Source organism: Orcinus orca, chromosome 1 (assembly GCF_937001465.1).
Source record: "Orcinus orca chromosome 1, mOrcOrc1.1, whole genome shotgun sequence".
NCBI lineage: Eukaryota > Metazoa > Chordata > Mammalia > Artiodactyla > Delphinidae > Orcinus > Orcinus orca.
In genome coordinates, this window is record NC_064559.1 from 55864728 (window position 1) to 55880678 (window position 15951).

Consider the following 15951-nt stretch of genomic DNA (forward strand, 5'->3'; position numbering starts at 1 on the left):
GTCTGGTCAGGTGGAAGGCCTCCCATGTTACATTCTGTTCCATTATTTTTTATAAATCGATCAGGAATTTCCCCCATCCAATCCCATTACTGCCTTTCAGCCATCAGATGCAGCTGTGTGGATAATACGTTTTCTTCTTTGCTGCTTATTAGATGCTATCATTTTATCGGTGGCTGTTCAAGTGTCTTTGGTCTTGCAGGCCCCTGAGCGAATGTGTAAATGAACATAGTTGGAGCTCCATGAGCTCGTGCTTTCTCCTCCCCACAGTGAGTGGTGGAAGCACAGTGGGTAGGAATGCAGGCTGGTTTGGAGCAGTGAGAGCCTCTCTCTGTTCGGGTACAGGAAGAAGGGGGTGGGGGAGATGGAAAGATCAGATAGAAACTCTCAAAAGCAGCTCATCATATAATTGGATCATGCAGATGCAGTCAAAGAAGGTACCATGTGGTTTACCGGCCCACAGAGAGCAAAACCTCCACACGGAAGAGGGACGGTCAGAACATTGCCAAGTCTCCTTCTCTCAGGTTTTAGCCTTTCGTATCAAAGTTTCAAAGGCCTTGCTTCTGTACTGTGGAGCCAGGGTACAGAACTTGGACAAAGGCTCCAATTCAGAGGACTGAGCCCACAAAGAGGCCATGTGTTTCCATCTTGTATGGCCTGAGGTGACCCATTGGGAAGACCAATGACCCAGGAGGCTGGAGTCCTAAAATCTGGTCCCAACTTTGTTATTAACTCATGTGGCTTAGCCAAGGCACTTGTCCTCTTGGGCTTCAATTTACCTATAAAATATGAACAATAATCTCTCTCACTTACTCTATAGCTCATGTGTGAGGGTCATGTTTATGAGAGTGCTTTGCACAGAGTAAAATGTAGGTTAACACACGTGTAAAGGGCATTAGTAGACAGTGATAAACCCACAAGCCTTCCCAATCATCAGCCTTAGTTTACAAAGCCTGCTCTATCCCAGGAGGGAAGTACTTCGGGCTCTATTCTTCCAGTGGGGTGGGATCTCTTTAAAAACGGCAGCAAGTCACCAAAGCTCCTCCCTCCCACGTATGAAGAAGAAACAGAGCTTCCTGGCCTGAGAAGCAAGACACTGCCCAGGGCTCCGTGTGACTCACGATCCAGCCGCCTCCATCCGTGTCCATGTCACAGTACACCTGCAGGGGCCGACCGGCATCCCCGTGCAGGTAGACGGTGTAGAGACCACTGGCGACGTTGCTATTCTGCTGAACTTGACTGCAGTCCGAAGGGTGTGGAAAACGGGCACCAACTGGGAGCCAAGCAGAGGGACAGTGTCGTTAGGAGAAGGGCAAGGGAGGAGGGGAGTGGGGCTTGTCCCCTATTTTAACATTATTATGTTTAGAAATTATTTTGGAACCTCCTACTACTTTGCTTCTTCCAACTCTTCACGCACATCTTTTTTTTCTCACTCGTTCTGCTCTCATGAAACCCTCCAAATGTATTAGAAATAAGGTCAAGTTCACATCACTTCCTCCTCCTCCAACCCAACTCCCCTCTCACCAAATAACACTATTTCACTCCCCTCCTTCATCTCTCTACCATGGGATGGATTTCTTTTGAACTCATGACCTCACTTCCATTTCCCCCTGTCTAGAGAAATCCAGAATCCTGTAGCCACTTGCTCTTCCTTGGACACCTCTTCTGGCCTCTCCAATGCTTGTCCTCCACTGCATTCTTATGCAGAGTGCACGAGCTCACGTTACCTGTGGAAAGGGTGGTGGATACGCTCCTGCTCCGGCGATCACCCTTAAAGGCAAGCAAGGAGACAGGGAGGGTGACACCCTGCTCAAGGCCTTGCAACTCAAACCTCTGGTCCCCTCTTCCAAGCTGCACCTCCTACCAAACAAAGGAGACAGTAGACATTCATTTATCACCCCCAGCACCCTAGGTGTCAATAGCATTCCCTGGTGCTAATAACAGAAGCTACCTGGGAGGGTAGAGTTTTGTCTCTTTGAGGGCTCATTGGCAACCCAGAATCCAAGTAGGTTCTAGCTGCTTCTCTGAAGGGCTGTGCCAAGGAGATTCAGCACTTCTGGGAGCTCTAGCTGGAAACCAGCACCTGGCACTGCCACTGGGAGAGCACCCACTAGGTGTTCTGGCGACCTCTGCCCCCCAAATACATGCTGGGGCATCAACCTCAGCCACCACTGGAAGCAACAGGCTGGCAACACCAGGCTGAGAAGTTAATGGGGAAGGTGAAGCAGGCTATGGTTATCTGTGAGGCAGGGAGATAGTTGGTTTTTCAATAACCTTTCTTCTGAAACTGTCTTACTTGCTCTATAAACATAGGGTGAACTTTCCTGGCAGGACTGTCATAAGCATTAACTGAGATAATGAATAAATCAAGGGGTCCTTCCTTTTCTCCTTCCTCCCTTCTTTTTTCCTTGTGAAGGAGAGAGAATAATAACTTCCCACTTGGACAAGTTACGAAAATGTGCTGGCCTTCAGATTCCAGACGGGAGGTATAATTCTTGAAATAAGGGTTAATCAATTCATTCAATAAATATTTATCGAACACCAACCAAGTGCTAAGTTCCAAGCACTTAGATACAAAGATAGTCAAAACACACAAAAATTCCCTGTCCTCATGGTGCTAACATTTATTGGGGAAGACAGACGTTAAACCAAATAACATGGAGCAGATTGTGTGGCCAGCAGATATGTGACGGTCAGCTAGGAAGGAGGAGGCACAAAGGTTAGTCCTATAAAATGAGACCACACGGGACTTCCCTGGTGGCACAGTGGTTAAGAATCCGCCTGCCAATGCGGGTTTGAGCTCTGGTCCACGAGATCCCACATGCCGCGGGAGCAACTAAGCCCATGAGCCACAACTACTGAGCCTGCGCTCTAGAGCCCGCGAGCCTCAACTACTGAAGCCCGCGCACCTAGAGCCCGTGCTCCACAACAAGAGAAGACACCGCAATGAGAAGCCCGTGCACTGCAACAAAGAGTAGCCCCCGCTCGCCACAACTACAGAAAGCCCGAGCGCAGCAACAAAGACCCAACGCGGCCAAAAATAAACAAATAAATAAATTTATTTTTTTAAAAATGAGACCACACATAAATTGTTTACAGATGACCAAGTTTAGCATTGTCCCTTGCACATAGGTGGTGATCAATAAGGATCAATGCGTTCATCAGCAGGTTGCCATGGGGCCACCTATCAAGCTGGCTGGCCCAAGGGAGTTGCTTCATAGGGAGGCTGGGCAGGGGCAGAAGAGAAAAGACAAGGAGCATCCAGTACCTTGACAGTGCCATCTGGGAATTGGTAGGTCAGAATATAGCCATCGATCTGAGCAGAGGGGGGTGTCCAGGTCAATACCCCACCAGACTGTGTTACAGCAGACGGATGAAGGTTTTGGGGAGGGTCAATGTCTGTATATAAAACACCAAGTAATTATTATTACTAAGGTAATGAGAAAAGGTAATTTTTGAGGTGTTGGCTTATGTTTTCTCCCTATATATTCTCCCATTTTTCTTCCTCCCATCAAGCAGGTAGCAGGCTCCATTCTTCCTTGCCACAAGGCCTTTAGGATCCGTGTTTCTAAAAGTATAAACCCACTGAGGACAAGAGGATTAAGGAACAGGGAGTTGGGTGAGTCCCAGAGGGAGTGAACCTGGGTTCCCACCTCCCCAGCAGATCTCCAGAGAGCAGTGGGTATGAGCAATCTCAATCAGCAGACAGATTCCCTGAGATCGCAGAGCTCCCAAAGTGGCAAGGAAGGATGAGGGAAGGCAGATCTGGAAGGTCCCTGCACACAGAGGCACTCAGCAAACAGCTACCCAGAAGGATGACCGAAATACTGGATGGGACTCCCTGGCCTTGGAAAACCACCCAAGACCTTACATACAGCCCTGGGGAAGGAGCGTGACACTAAGTTTCCTGAGATTTCCAACTAACCAGCAGAATGGGAGTTTATGATGGAAATTAAGTTGGTATAGAAATATAAAGTTTGGGGAATTCCCTGGCAGTTCAGTGGTTAGAATTCCATGCTTCCACAGAAGGGGTCCCAGGTTTGATCCCTGGTCAGGGAACTAAGATCCCACAAGCCCCATGGTGGCATAGCCAAAAATAAAAAATAAAATAAATAAATAAAATTCTATGCCTTATATAACTAAGTATGCAGTCTAAGATGCATACCCTGTACAGAATGGGGAAGCGGGGAAGGTGCTTGTATAAAGGAGGAGAGAAAGGAAGAAAGGGTAGTAGAGATGTAGGAAAACCAGAGATTTCTTCTGGCTCCTATGCACTTTCCCACTCAAACACCAGAGGGAAAGTGTGGGTGCGTGTGTGCACTGTAGACCAGGAAAACTAAATCTCAGCAAACATTTTAGTCAACACCACAATAATTGGTCAGATTCTTTTAACCGAACAAGATATGAATGGAAATTTCCATTTTGAAAAATCATTATCATAGGAGGTGATTTTAATTTAGAAGTTTCCAAAAAAGATGTCTCCAAGCTATTTTCTACCCAGTAGCATTTCAGCTGAGAACTGGATTGCAGTAGTTTAATAGAAATCAGGCAGCTATCGCTTTGAATTAGGATATATTGACAAATTTTGAGCTTCTGTAACATCAGCTTAGTGTGACTTTCTAAAACATAATATCTGGTATGGATTTTCTTCCATCCATCACACGGAAAAACTGAATTTCCTGCTTTCAAAATCAAAGCAAAACCTTAACTATTTAAATATCTCAAGTTGGCTTCTGCCACCTCTTTGACTGCCCACCCATCCCTGGGTTATGAACTTCAGATGTCGTCTTAGTTATTTCCACATTTCTGCAAAGTAGAAAGAGGAAATATTTTTGTCTTTAAAAATGGGGAAAGTGAAGCAAAGAGAAGATGAAGAAGGAAGAGTGGAAGGAAGGAATAAAGGAAAGAAGAAGAGACAGGAAGACAGAGAGAGAGGGGAAGGAGGAATGGAGGGAAGGGGAGGGGAGAAGGAAGGAGGAAGGTGCTGGTTGCCTTGGGAGAGAGGCACTGGATGTCAGCACTGGGATGTGGACAAGAGTTTTTCTTTCTACATATCTTTGTTTAGTTTGAAAAATTTTACTGTCAGCATGTATTACTTTTTTGATTAAAAACTTCTGTTCATTGCAACTAACAAAAATAATAAAGGAATCAAGGCACCTCTAATGCCAGTGGCCACGCATGGCGTACTCGGCCACACAGGGGACGGCCCAGGCCTTGCCCAGACTGTCTAAAGAGGCCCACGGATGTCAGGGTGGGCTCAGTGATCCCGTCAGGTCCCTCTGAAGCCTGATCGTGGTGATGCTCGGCGACACCAGGGGCCTCATCACGCACAGAAAAGACAAGCAGTCCAGGCCCCATTGGTCGCCTACTGTAGTAAGGGGATGAAGATGCTCCACCACTGCCCCCAGTCTGGAGATGGAAGCAGAAGAGGCTCCTTGCCTCCCTCCTCCCTAAACGGAGGCCCAGCCAGGTTCTCATAGCCAGGGCAGAGAGTCTGGGAGCTGGGCTGGGTGAGGCAGGGTAGGAAGGGAGGCTACCTTTTGCACATCCATCTTGAAGAGTTACACAGTCTTACTTTCACAGCACTTCCTCTACACTCTTTCATCTTCATCTGAACTGTCCTGTCAACATACATTACCTTAAAAAGGTGAAAAAGGAAGCACTTTGAAGAATGCCCACAGGTGAAAAACTGTGTTCCCTGCTCCCCTCCCCAGCCAATGTGGAGGAAGACTGTTTCCTGATAGGAGTGAAGAGTTTGATGCCCCCCCGTCGTCCCTGACAGTACCTGTCGGGGCCGTGGTGTCGGCCTTCCTGCTCTCCCGGTCCCCCTTCTGGGCCCACACGTGCACCGTGTACTCCACGCCCGGCCTCAGGCCCGTCAGGACGGCACTGCTCTGCTCCTTCCCCACCGGGACCTCCCCGGAGTCTCCGTCAGCAGAGGTGTAGCGCACCAGGTACCTGTCAATCACGGCGTGCACCGGGTCCCAGGAGATGGTGGCCATGTTCTCTGTCACCTGGTCGGTCACCAGGTTTTTGGGGCTGTCAATGTCTGAAAGGAAAAATGCTGATCAGTATGCACTATTTATAGGCCCCAGAGTGCGGAAGCTCACAGCCATTTTTCTTGGGGTGACACCCTTTCATGTTTTGTGGTTTTTCCATCTTGCATGCTCTAACTGCATCATGGACGTATGTCTTCTCTCCCCAGGAAGACTTTGACTCCTCAAAGAGAAGGCACAGTAGACCAAAGTCTAAGCATCTATACTCTTACCTCTACCAAGAGTTTAGCAAAACAAATTTCTTTTTTCGTTTAATAAGCATACGTCAAAACACCCACTAGATGTAAGGCATGGGACCAGGCAGGGTGCAGGGTCCAGTTCAAGAAGACATGGTCTCTGCTCACAAGCAGCTAATATTGATAATTTTGTTTCTAGCATCATGTCAACGAAGACCTCCCATTTCATACGAGAAGATTCTACTAGCCAGGTGCAAATGTAAGCTCCCAGAGGAAGAGGGCTGTATTCTACTCCCTCGGGGTTCCCACTGCCTAGTAAGGAAAAGGGCCCATGGAAAATGCTCAATATGTGTTGTTAAACAAATCAGCAAAATTAAAATCGAGTTTTAATATCCTTTAGCATATATAGATTCACTTGTAATGATGGTTTGCTGGCTAAATCATGGTACAGAAATATGATCATACATCTCTTTCACAATAAAATGAGAATATAACCTAGAAATTATACCTGAAAAAAACACAATATTGTAAATCAACTATACTTCAATTAAGAAAAAGAGCATAACATAGAAATTACTCTTATCCTCCAAACTAGAATTATCATATGATTCATTTACAGTAAAGTAAACCACATACAACTACTCACTCTGGTGGATATAAAGTCTACTTTTTTGAAGTTGAATTTTGAACATATTATGATTAATATTAATGACATTTCAATTCATTTCCTGTTTCCAATCACAAACTCAATAGGAGACCCTCAATACTGAACAAAAGATTCACACATTCAGAGGAACAGTGGCTGGACATACCACGCAGTCATGGCAGACTTGTAGCTTGGAGACTGCCAGGTGGACCTGACTTGTAAAGTTAAAGGGAAATAAGAGATGGCTTGTAGTCTATGATGAAGGAACACCGTCATGCTCTTCAATAAATCATCAACTCTGCCAGTGTGAGTTCAGGAAAACAAAACATGACCAGCCGTAGGCGTAACAGGACAGGGCTTATGTTCCCGAAGAAAGATGCTCCATTACCTGTCGGGGTCGTGGTGTTGGCCTTCCTGCTCTCCCGGTCCCCCTTCTGGGCCCACACGTGCACCGTGTACTCCACGCCCGGCCTCAGGCCCGTCAGGACGGCGCTGCTCTGTTCCTTCCCCACCGGGACCTCCCCGGAGTCTCCTTCAGCAGAGGTGTAGTGCACTAGGTACCTGTCGATGATGGCCTGCACCGGGTCCCAGGAGATGGTGGCTGTGTTCTCTGTCACCTGGTCGGCCACCAGGTTTTTGGGGCTGTCAATGTCTGAAAGGAAAAGTGCACTATTAATAAGCACCAAAAAGTGAGACGATGCTTCTTGGGTGAGGTAGCCTCCGTTCTAATGGTTTTCCCATCTCCTTTGTGGATTTTCAGTTGCTTCATGGACGTAGATCTCACCACAGCTGGACTCTTGGATCCTCAAGGAGGCAGCACAGGACAGCAGAATGAGCACTAGGTCAGAGTCACAGGAGCTACAATCCAGTCCCAGCCTGAGAGGCAGAGTGGAGGAGCAGGTGGAGCCTTGGGCTGGAGCCAGGGAACTAGGCCCAGCTCTGCCATCAGCCAGCGGTGGCCCTGGACAACTCTGCTGCCTCTGGCTGGGTCTCCACTCCTCATTTGTAAAATGTGGGCCTTGCCAAACAGATTTTAAGGTACCATAATATTCCATGAATATTCCACAAATCTGACTCCATGAATCATCAGCTAACTTTGTGAACTGTAGAAATCATTCACTTCTCTGTATCTGAGGTTTCTCAACTGTAAAATGGGCATATTGATTCTTGCTCTACCCATCCCAACAAAGTCCTCTGAGTACCAACTAAATGAGGAATATAATTCTCATTCCTTGCTCGTAGGAATGTAAAATAGTGCCACCGCTCTGGAAACAATTTGGCAGCTCCTCAAACAGTTAAACATAGAATTACCATATGGCCCAGGATTCCACTCCAAAGTATATAGCCAGAAGAATTGAAAACATATGGCCATACAAAAATTTGTACACAAAAACTTGTAGCGTCATTATTTATAATAGCCAAAAAGTGGAAACAACCCAAATGCTCATAAACTGACAAATGGATAAACAAAATGTATTATAACCATATAATGGAATATTATTCAGCAATAAAGTGAAATGTTGACACAAGCTACAACATGGATGAACCTTGAAAATATTATGCTTAGTGAATGAAGCCAGTCACAAAAGGCCACATATTATATGAATCTATTTATATGAAATGTCCAGAATAAGGAAATCTCTAGAGATAGAAAGTAGTAGTTTCCTAAGGCTGGGGGAAGTAGGGATGGGACAGACTGCTAATGGTATGGGGTTAGCTTCTGGGGTGATGAAAATATTCTGAATTAGACAGTGGTGATGGTTGCACTACTCTGCACATACTAAAAATGACTGAATTACACACTTTAAAAGGGTAGATTTCATAGTATGTAAATTATAACTCAATAAGTCTGTTCTTAAAAAATGAGGAAACAGAGATGAAAGAACTTTACAAAGTATGAACCGTTACTGTATAAAAATGCAAGCTTAGGATCCTCAGAACAGAGCACACAGTACTCAAAGAGGATTTATCCACTAAGACAGCAATAACACCTCCCTGTTCCAAAGAGATTACAGCAAAAGCCATTTTCCTAAAGTACTTAGCTCACAGATCCCAACATGTGGTTTCTTTTTATTTCTTCCCTTTCAAGAGGAAATATTTAATGATTGATCACAAAGGAAATATACAATTGGAGGAACGGTCGGTGGATAAAACCAATCACCATTTACCTTCACAAGATCAAAGTGCGAGGCCAAGTATGAGCTCTTCATTACGACATAATGTGTAAAAACAGAGTGAGGGTTGGTGTGTGGTTTGACAGGAGTCTACCATCCTGCTCTTCCATAAATCATCAATTCTGCCAGTTTTAGAACAGAAAAACAAAACTTGACCTGCCATAGACAGTATAACAGGGCTTACATTTTCAAAGAACAATGCTCCATTACCTGTTGGAGCCTTGGTGTCGGCCTTCCTGCTCTCCCGGTCCCCCTTCTGGGCCCACACGTGCACCGTGTACTCCACGCCCGGCCTCAGGCCCGTCAGGACGGCGCCGCTCTGCTCCTTCCCCACCGGAACCTCCCCGGAGTCTCCTTCAGCAGAGGTGTAGTGCACCAGGTACCTGTCAATCACGGCCTGCACTGGGTCCCACGAGACGGTGGCCGTGTTCTCTGTCACCTGGTCGGTCACCAGGTTTTGGGGGCTGTCGATTTCTTTTTAAAAAGGAAAGGCTGAATTTTAGAGCCAAGCGGGGACATCCCACCTCCTCATCATCATTCACGTTATCTTTATTAACGATACAATTCCATTGAAAACATTTTCCAGGGAAACAAGCCATTGGATATTAAAACAGGAAGGAATTAGATCTTCTCCAAATTTATCAACATGGAAATTTTCTGTCCTTCTAGTTCACACGTAATAAAAATCTCCTGAGCAACAAGATAAGCCACCCAAATGGAGACTGAAACAACCTCTTTTGTTATCTCCATGGTATCTAGCTATTTTGTTTCACAGAATTTGAGAGCTGAGAAGTTACATCTTTCAAGCTTCTTCTCTTGTATAAAAGGGGAGGAGAAGGGAGACCCAGCGAAATGAAGACTCCAAGATCCAACTGTTTTCTTGTGTTAAAACCTAGACGAGTTTCCTCTGAATTTTGAGCCCTCCCACCTTCTCAAGGCCTTTGTTCCCTTTCACCTACCCTCTTACCTGCAGCATCAATCTCTCCTCCTCTACCATTATTCCCAGACAAACAAGCTCTAGATCTCTCATCCCCCTGCTCAACTGACAAGCTTCTCAGGAGAACCGTCTGCATATCTCAGATTCACTCCTCTCCTCCCATTCACTCCTCAGCTCAATGAAGCTTGGCATTTTATACAGCACAGCACTACAACTGCTAGTCTAGGTCACCAACAGCTCCATGTTGCCAAATCCTATGGACACTTGCCATCCTCGCGTTGCTCGACCTTTGAGCAGCATTTGTCAGAGCTGAGCCACTCCCTCTGCCTTGAAACACTCTCGGCTCTTGGCTTTCATGACTACACACTCCCCTGGGTTTCTCCTAACCCCTAACTCCTCCTCTTCAGTCTCCTTCATCAGCAGCCTGAAATGTCAGGGTGCCCAAGGTTTCCTCTCTTCCTCTCTCCCTACAGGTGATCTCACCCATGTCCACAGCTTTCAATCCCAGCCAGATGCTCACAGCTCCCCAGTATGTATCAACTCTGAGCCCTTGACTTGTATCTACAATAGCATATCCACCACATTGCCTAGCATGTATTAGACACTCAATAAATACTTGTTGAATCAATAAATAAGTCACTCAATTAACCAAGGAATCTCATGAGTATCTCAAGCTCAAATATCTAAACGTCTTAACGTTCCTCCTCAAACCTATTTATCGCTCAGAAAATGATGCCCCAATCATCCATGTTACTCAAGTCAGAACACAGGTCATACTTGGTCCCTCACTTTCTTCCTGTCCCACACCTCATCCATCAACAAATACTGTCATTTATGCCTCCCAAATATGTGCCCAGATATCCCCTTTTCTCATCCCTACTGCCATCACACTTGTCCAAGTCATCACCACCTCTCCCCCGACTTTATTAAACTTCCCCCTTCTACACTTATCATCTCTTCCATTTATTCTCCTCTGGCGTGAATAACTGTTTAACAATGAATATCGCATCATGCCACTCTTCTTCTAATAAGTGTAGCACGCTCCCTCTTTGAAGCACCGTGTGGTCTTGTATGATCTGACCCTTCTTCCTTCCCCCATCGTCTCATGCCACTCTCTCTCCCATCCTCAATGCTCCAGCAACACCAGCCTCCTTTCAGTTCTTCAACCATCTCATGCTGTTCCAGCTCAGGACCATCACACATATTCTTCCCAAAATGGCTAGTTTTCCCCAATACACATTCTCCCCTTCCTCTGCAAGCACACTGCCCAACAGATCTCTCTGCAACGATGGGAATAGTCCATAATCTGTACTGCCCAATACAGTAGCAATTAGTCACATGTGGCTACTGACTATTGGAAATGTGGCTAGTATCATTGAGGGAATAATTTTTAAATTTTTGTTAATTAATTAAAATTTAGAGCTTCCCTGGTGGCGCAGTGGTTGAGAGTCCACCTGCCGATGCAGGGGACACGGGTTCATGCCCCAGTCCGGGAAGATCCCACATGCCGCGGAGCAGCTGGGCCCGTGAGCCATGGCTGCTGAGCCTGCGCGTCTGGAGCCTGTGCTGCGCAATGGGAGAGGCCACAACAGTGAGAGGCCCGCGTACCGCAAAAAAAAAAAAAAATTTAAAGAGCCACATGTAGCTAGTGGCCACTGTTTTGGGTGGGATAGTAGAACAGAATTGTAAGCTGGGCACACAGCCCTCCAGCTAAAGACTTCATTTCCCAGCCCCCCTTGTACTGAGGTCTGGCACTGTGTCTTGGATCTGGCCGGTGGAATGTGAGAAGTGATGTGTGCAGTGCAGTCATGCTCTTCCCTTTCCATTACCCCTTTCCACTGGTTGGAGTGAGGATAGGTGATGACCATGTAGATGCAGGCAACTCCCTAGGAATGGCTGAGCAACAATACGGAAGGAGCATAGGTCTCCTGTACCATGGAGCTACCCTATCAGCCTTGGTCCCTTACACGCTGACCATTCCACAAGAGAGAAATAAACTTCTTTCTTATTTAAGCCACGGTTATTTGCGTGTTTCTGTCAATGTGTATCTTAACTATTGCTCCCCCATTCCATCCTTGCCCTGTTATTCTCTACACCTACACCATGTTTATCTTGTTCATAGAACTTATTATAATTTATACTTATAAATGTGTTTGCTTGTTGATTGTCTTTCCCACTGGACTTCAAGAGAGTAGGAAACGTATTTATTTTGTTCACTGCTGTAGCCGAGGCCTGGCACTTATAAATATTCATTAAAATTTAGCTACATGGGGCTTCCCTGGTGGCACAGTGGTTGAGAGTCTGCCTGCCGATGCAGGGCACACGGGTTCGTGCCCCGGTCTGGGAAGATCCTACATGCCGTGGAGCGCCTGGGCCCGTGAGCCATGGCCGCTGAGCCTGCGCATCTGGAGCCTGTGCTCCGTGACAGGAGAGGCCACAACAGTGAGAGGCCCGTGTACCGCAAAAAAAATAATAATAATAATTTAGCTACATGTTGAAATGAACACAGAGCTCCAGCTGCCAAGGGTAACACTTGTTCCTTTAAACTAAGCACCATATATCAAGTAAAAAATAAAACAACTTGCCACAAAAAAGTACTTTAACCCAGTGTTTTTAAGAATTTTATATTGGCTTTACCTAATTCCCTATGATTTCCCATAACTGATTAAAAACACAGGCTTTGGAAAACAGTTTTAAGACATTCCTGGAACTGCTCAGTACTGAGCCCATAACTGTGCTTTGTTCTTTCTTTAGGTGAACAGAGTTTTTTTTACAGCAAACTCTCCTAAAATAGTCTACAGTCCTTGAGGTCATGGGCCACAAAAGCAGCAGTGCCATAATTCAACAGTAGTAGATCAGCACACAGTAAACACCCTACTTTGCTTTTCTCTTCTCTCCCATTACCTGTCAGGGCCGTGGTGTTGGCCTTCCTGCTCTTCCGGTCCCCCTTCTGGGCCCACACGTGCACCGTGTACTCCACGCCCGGCCTCAGGCCCGTCAGGACGGCGCTGCTCTGCTCCTTCCCCACCAGGACCTCCCCGGAGTCTCCTTCAGCAGAGGTGTAGCGCACCAGGTACCTGTCAATCACGGCCTGCACTGGGTCCCAGGAGACGGTGGCCGTGTTCTCTGTCACCTGGTCGGTCACCAGGTTTTTGGGGCTGTCAATGTCTGAAAGGAAAATGAGGATCAATAAACACTATTACTAGAGTGAGATCTTGTGGCCATGCTGTTTGGGCTGGGGCAGCTTCCTCTTCTTAGAATCTTCCTATCTCACGTGTCAGTTTTCAGTTTTTTCATGGGTGTAGACCTCTTTCTACATCTGGACTTGTGGGTTTTCAAGGCGGCAGAACAGGACAGCAGAATGAACAGTAGGACCAGAGTCAGAAGAGCTGTGGCCCTGGACAACTCTGCTGCCTCTGGCTGGGCTTCAGCTTCTTGATCTGTAAATCTGGACTTCAGGTTGGATGGACTCCAAGATTCCTTCGAGAACTAATGTTCCATGCATGCATCTCATTTCAAACATTACTAACTTGTTTTGTGAACTTGGGCAAGGCACTTCACTTCTCCACATTCGTAACATTGAGCTGTTAATAGTTATTGTACATATCTCTCTGAGTAGTTCTGAAAACCAAGACAAAAAATGTCATGTAGAAAGGGGCCTTGAGGGCTTCCCTTGTGGTGCAGTGGTTAAGAATCCGCCTGCCAATGCAGGGAACACGGGTTCGAGCCCTGGTCCGGGAAGATCCCACATGCCGCAGAGCAAGTAAGCCTGGGCACCACAACTACTGAGCCTGCATGCCACAACTACTGAAGCCTGTGTGCCTAGAGCCCGTGCTCTGCTACAAGAGAAGCCACCGCAATGAGAAGCCTGCGCACTGCAACGAAGAGTAGCCCCCACTCGCTGCAACTAGAGAAAGCCCGTGCACAGCAATGAAGGCCCAATGCAGCCAAAGATAAATAAATAAACAAATAAATAAGAAGAAAGGGGCCTTGAAAATATTAAAGTATCACAGTGCTTATAGGAAAAAAAGGCAGGCAGAAATAATATTAGTGTATACCCTGTAGAGATGGGTATTATGTGAGTTAATAACATGCCCCTTATGACAGCTCCTGGCACAGAGTGGATGCCCAAAGACCATAAGCTATTTTAGATGATATCAGTTTGTTGATATTTTATGAATGTACAGGATTATGTTCCTCCATACTACACACAGGGAAGGTTTTAGAATATATATTCACCAAGAAAATAATAGCGTTTCTTTGTTCCACATACAGGCATACCTCATTTTACAGTGCTTCTCTTTATTATGCATCAAAGACATTGCACTTTTTACAAATTGAGAGTTTGTGGCAACCCTGCATCCAGCAAGTCTACTGGCACCATTCTGCATGTGCCAATAGCATTTGCTCACTTTGTGTCTCTGTGTCACATTTTGGTAATTCCCATAATATTTCAAACTTTTTCATTATTATTTTATTTGTTATGGTAATCTGTGACCAGTGATCTTTGATGTTACTACAATTTGCTGAAGGCTTACATGATGATTAACATTTCTTAGCAATAAAATATTTTTAAATTAAGCTTTTTTAGACATAACACTATGGCACACTTAACAGATACAGTGCAATGTAAACACAACTTTTATATGTACTGGGAAACAAAAATTTCAAGTGACTTTCTACATTGTGATGTTCACTTTATTGTGTTCGTCTGGAAGCGAACTCACGACATCTCTGAGGTATGCCTATAGTTCACTGCAAAAGCCATTACCCTAAGGTCCTATCACATATATGCAACAGTATGTTCAAGTGGGACTATTCTTATCTTGGTTTAGGCTGTGACCCCCAAGAAAATTGGTATTTACTTTCCAACCTGAGGGCCCACAGCCAAGGCAGGACCAACAGTTTTGTGGCCTTTGATTGACCAACCAACTCCAGACTATGAAAGAGGCTGGAGAGTACAAACAGGTGGGACTTAAAAGAGTGGATATCTTTGGAGAGAGTTATACCGTGAGTCCCATGGGTGAGAACCAAGCCTCGAATAAGCAGTTGCAATGGGATCACTTACAGAGCTGCTTATATATACTCCAGAGCAAAAGTTCTCAACCAGGGGTGATCAGCAATGTCTGAAGATATTTTTGGTTCTCTCAGTTCAGTGTGGAATGGGGAGGCTCATGGCATCAAATGGGTAGAGGTCAAGGATGCAGCTAAACATCCTACAATGCACAAGACAGACCCCTGCAACAAAGAATTATCAACAGTGCCAAGGTTGAGAAACCCTGCCCAAAGCTTGGGGAACACCATGGGCTGGTGTCTGACATGTGCCTAAAATATCCGAGAGGTGAGAAAACAGCTGGTTGTGCTGCTGCAGAGCAACAAGAGGCTGCAGCATTGCAACAGACCCATACATCTGGTTGCATGGACAAAGGATGCGTGTGTGTTCCCCATGGACCAGATGTGGGCCGAAGAAAGGAAAGCCCACCTGGGACTGTTTTAGAAGCTGTCCAACAGGATCACCCAGAGGGGTGAGGTGGGCTCACCTCATGCCTCACCAGAGAAGGGCACTGGAGGGCACCCCCAGATGTATGGGCAGAGGGGAGTAGGAGACCAGTAGGAGACATGCATGTATCTACAGAATCACTACAGTGAAAGAGGACAGATGAGGTGTCTCTGAAGAACACAAGGAAGTGTTCCATGAAGGAAAAGTTAGGTTTAACCCTTGTTAGGCCCCATGACAGACCCAAGCCAGCTGTGACTATTACTGTCAAGCAAGATCCCTCACCTCTCCTCCTCCCGACACCCCTTACCTCCCACGTACCAAACATAAATGGGTCAGGAACTCGAGTTAGCACTCTGGAAGGACAGTGCTTAAAGAATGGACTGGAAATACAAGAGAAGCCGAGCACGCCCCCTTCAACGGCAGGCAGTTAGCCCACAAATGGCCCAAGCTGATGGAGAGGAGCAG

General features: G+C 46.1%; 1 protein-coding gene across 1 annotated transcript in view; it reads right to left on the minus strand.

Annotated features, from left to right (window-relative positions):
* The window catches only part of TNN (tenascin N), a 53285-nt gene that overhangs the window by 10862 nt on the left and 26472 nt on the right, over window positions 1–15951 (minus strand). Inside the window, exons 8-14 of the mRNA XM_004269786.4 lie at window positions 12891–13154; window positions 9260–9523; window positions 7264–7527; window positions 5783–6046; window positions 3266–3396; window positions 1725–1857; window positions 1119–1270 (exon numbers count right to left, since the gene is read on the minus strand). Coding sequence (XP_004269834.2) covers window positions 1119–1270; window positions 1725–1857; window positions 3266–3396; window positions 5783–6046; window positions 7264–7527; window positions 9260–9523; window positions 12891–13154 — 1472 coding nt within the window. The remainder of the gene's footprint in view (window positions 1–1118; window positions 1271–1724; window positions 1858–3265; window positions 3397–5782; window positions 6047–7263; window positions 7528–9259; window positions 9524–12890; window positions 13155–15951) is intronic.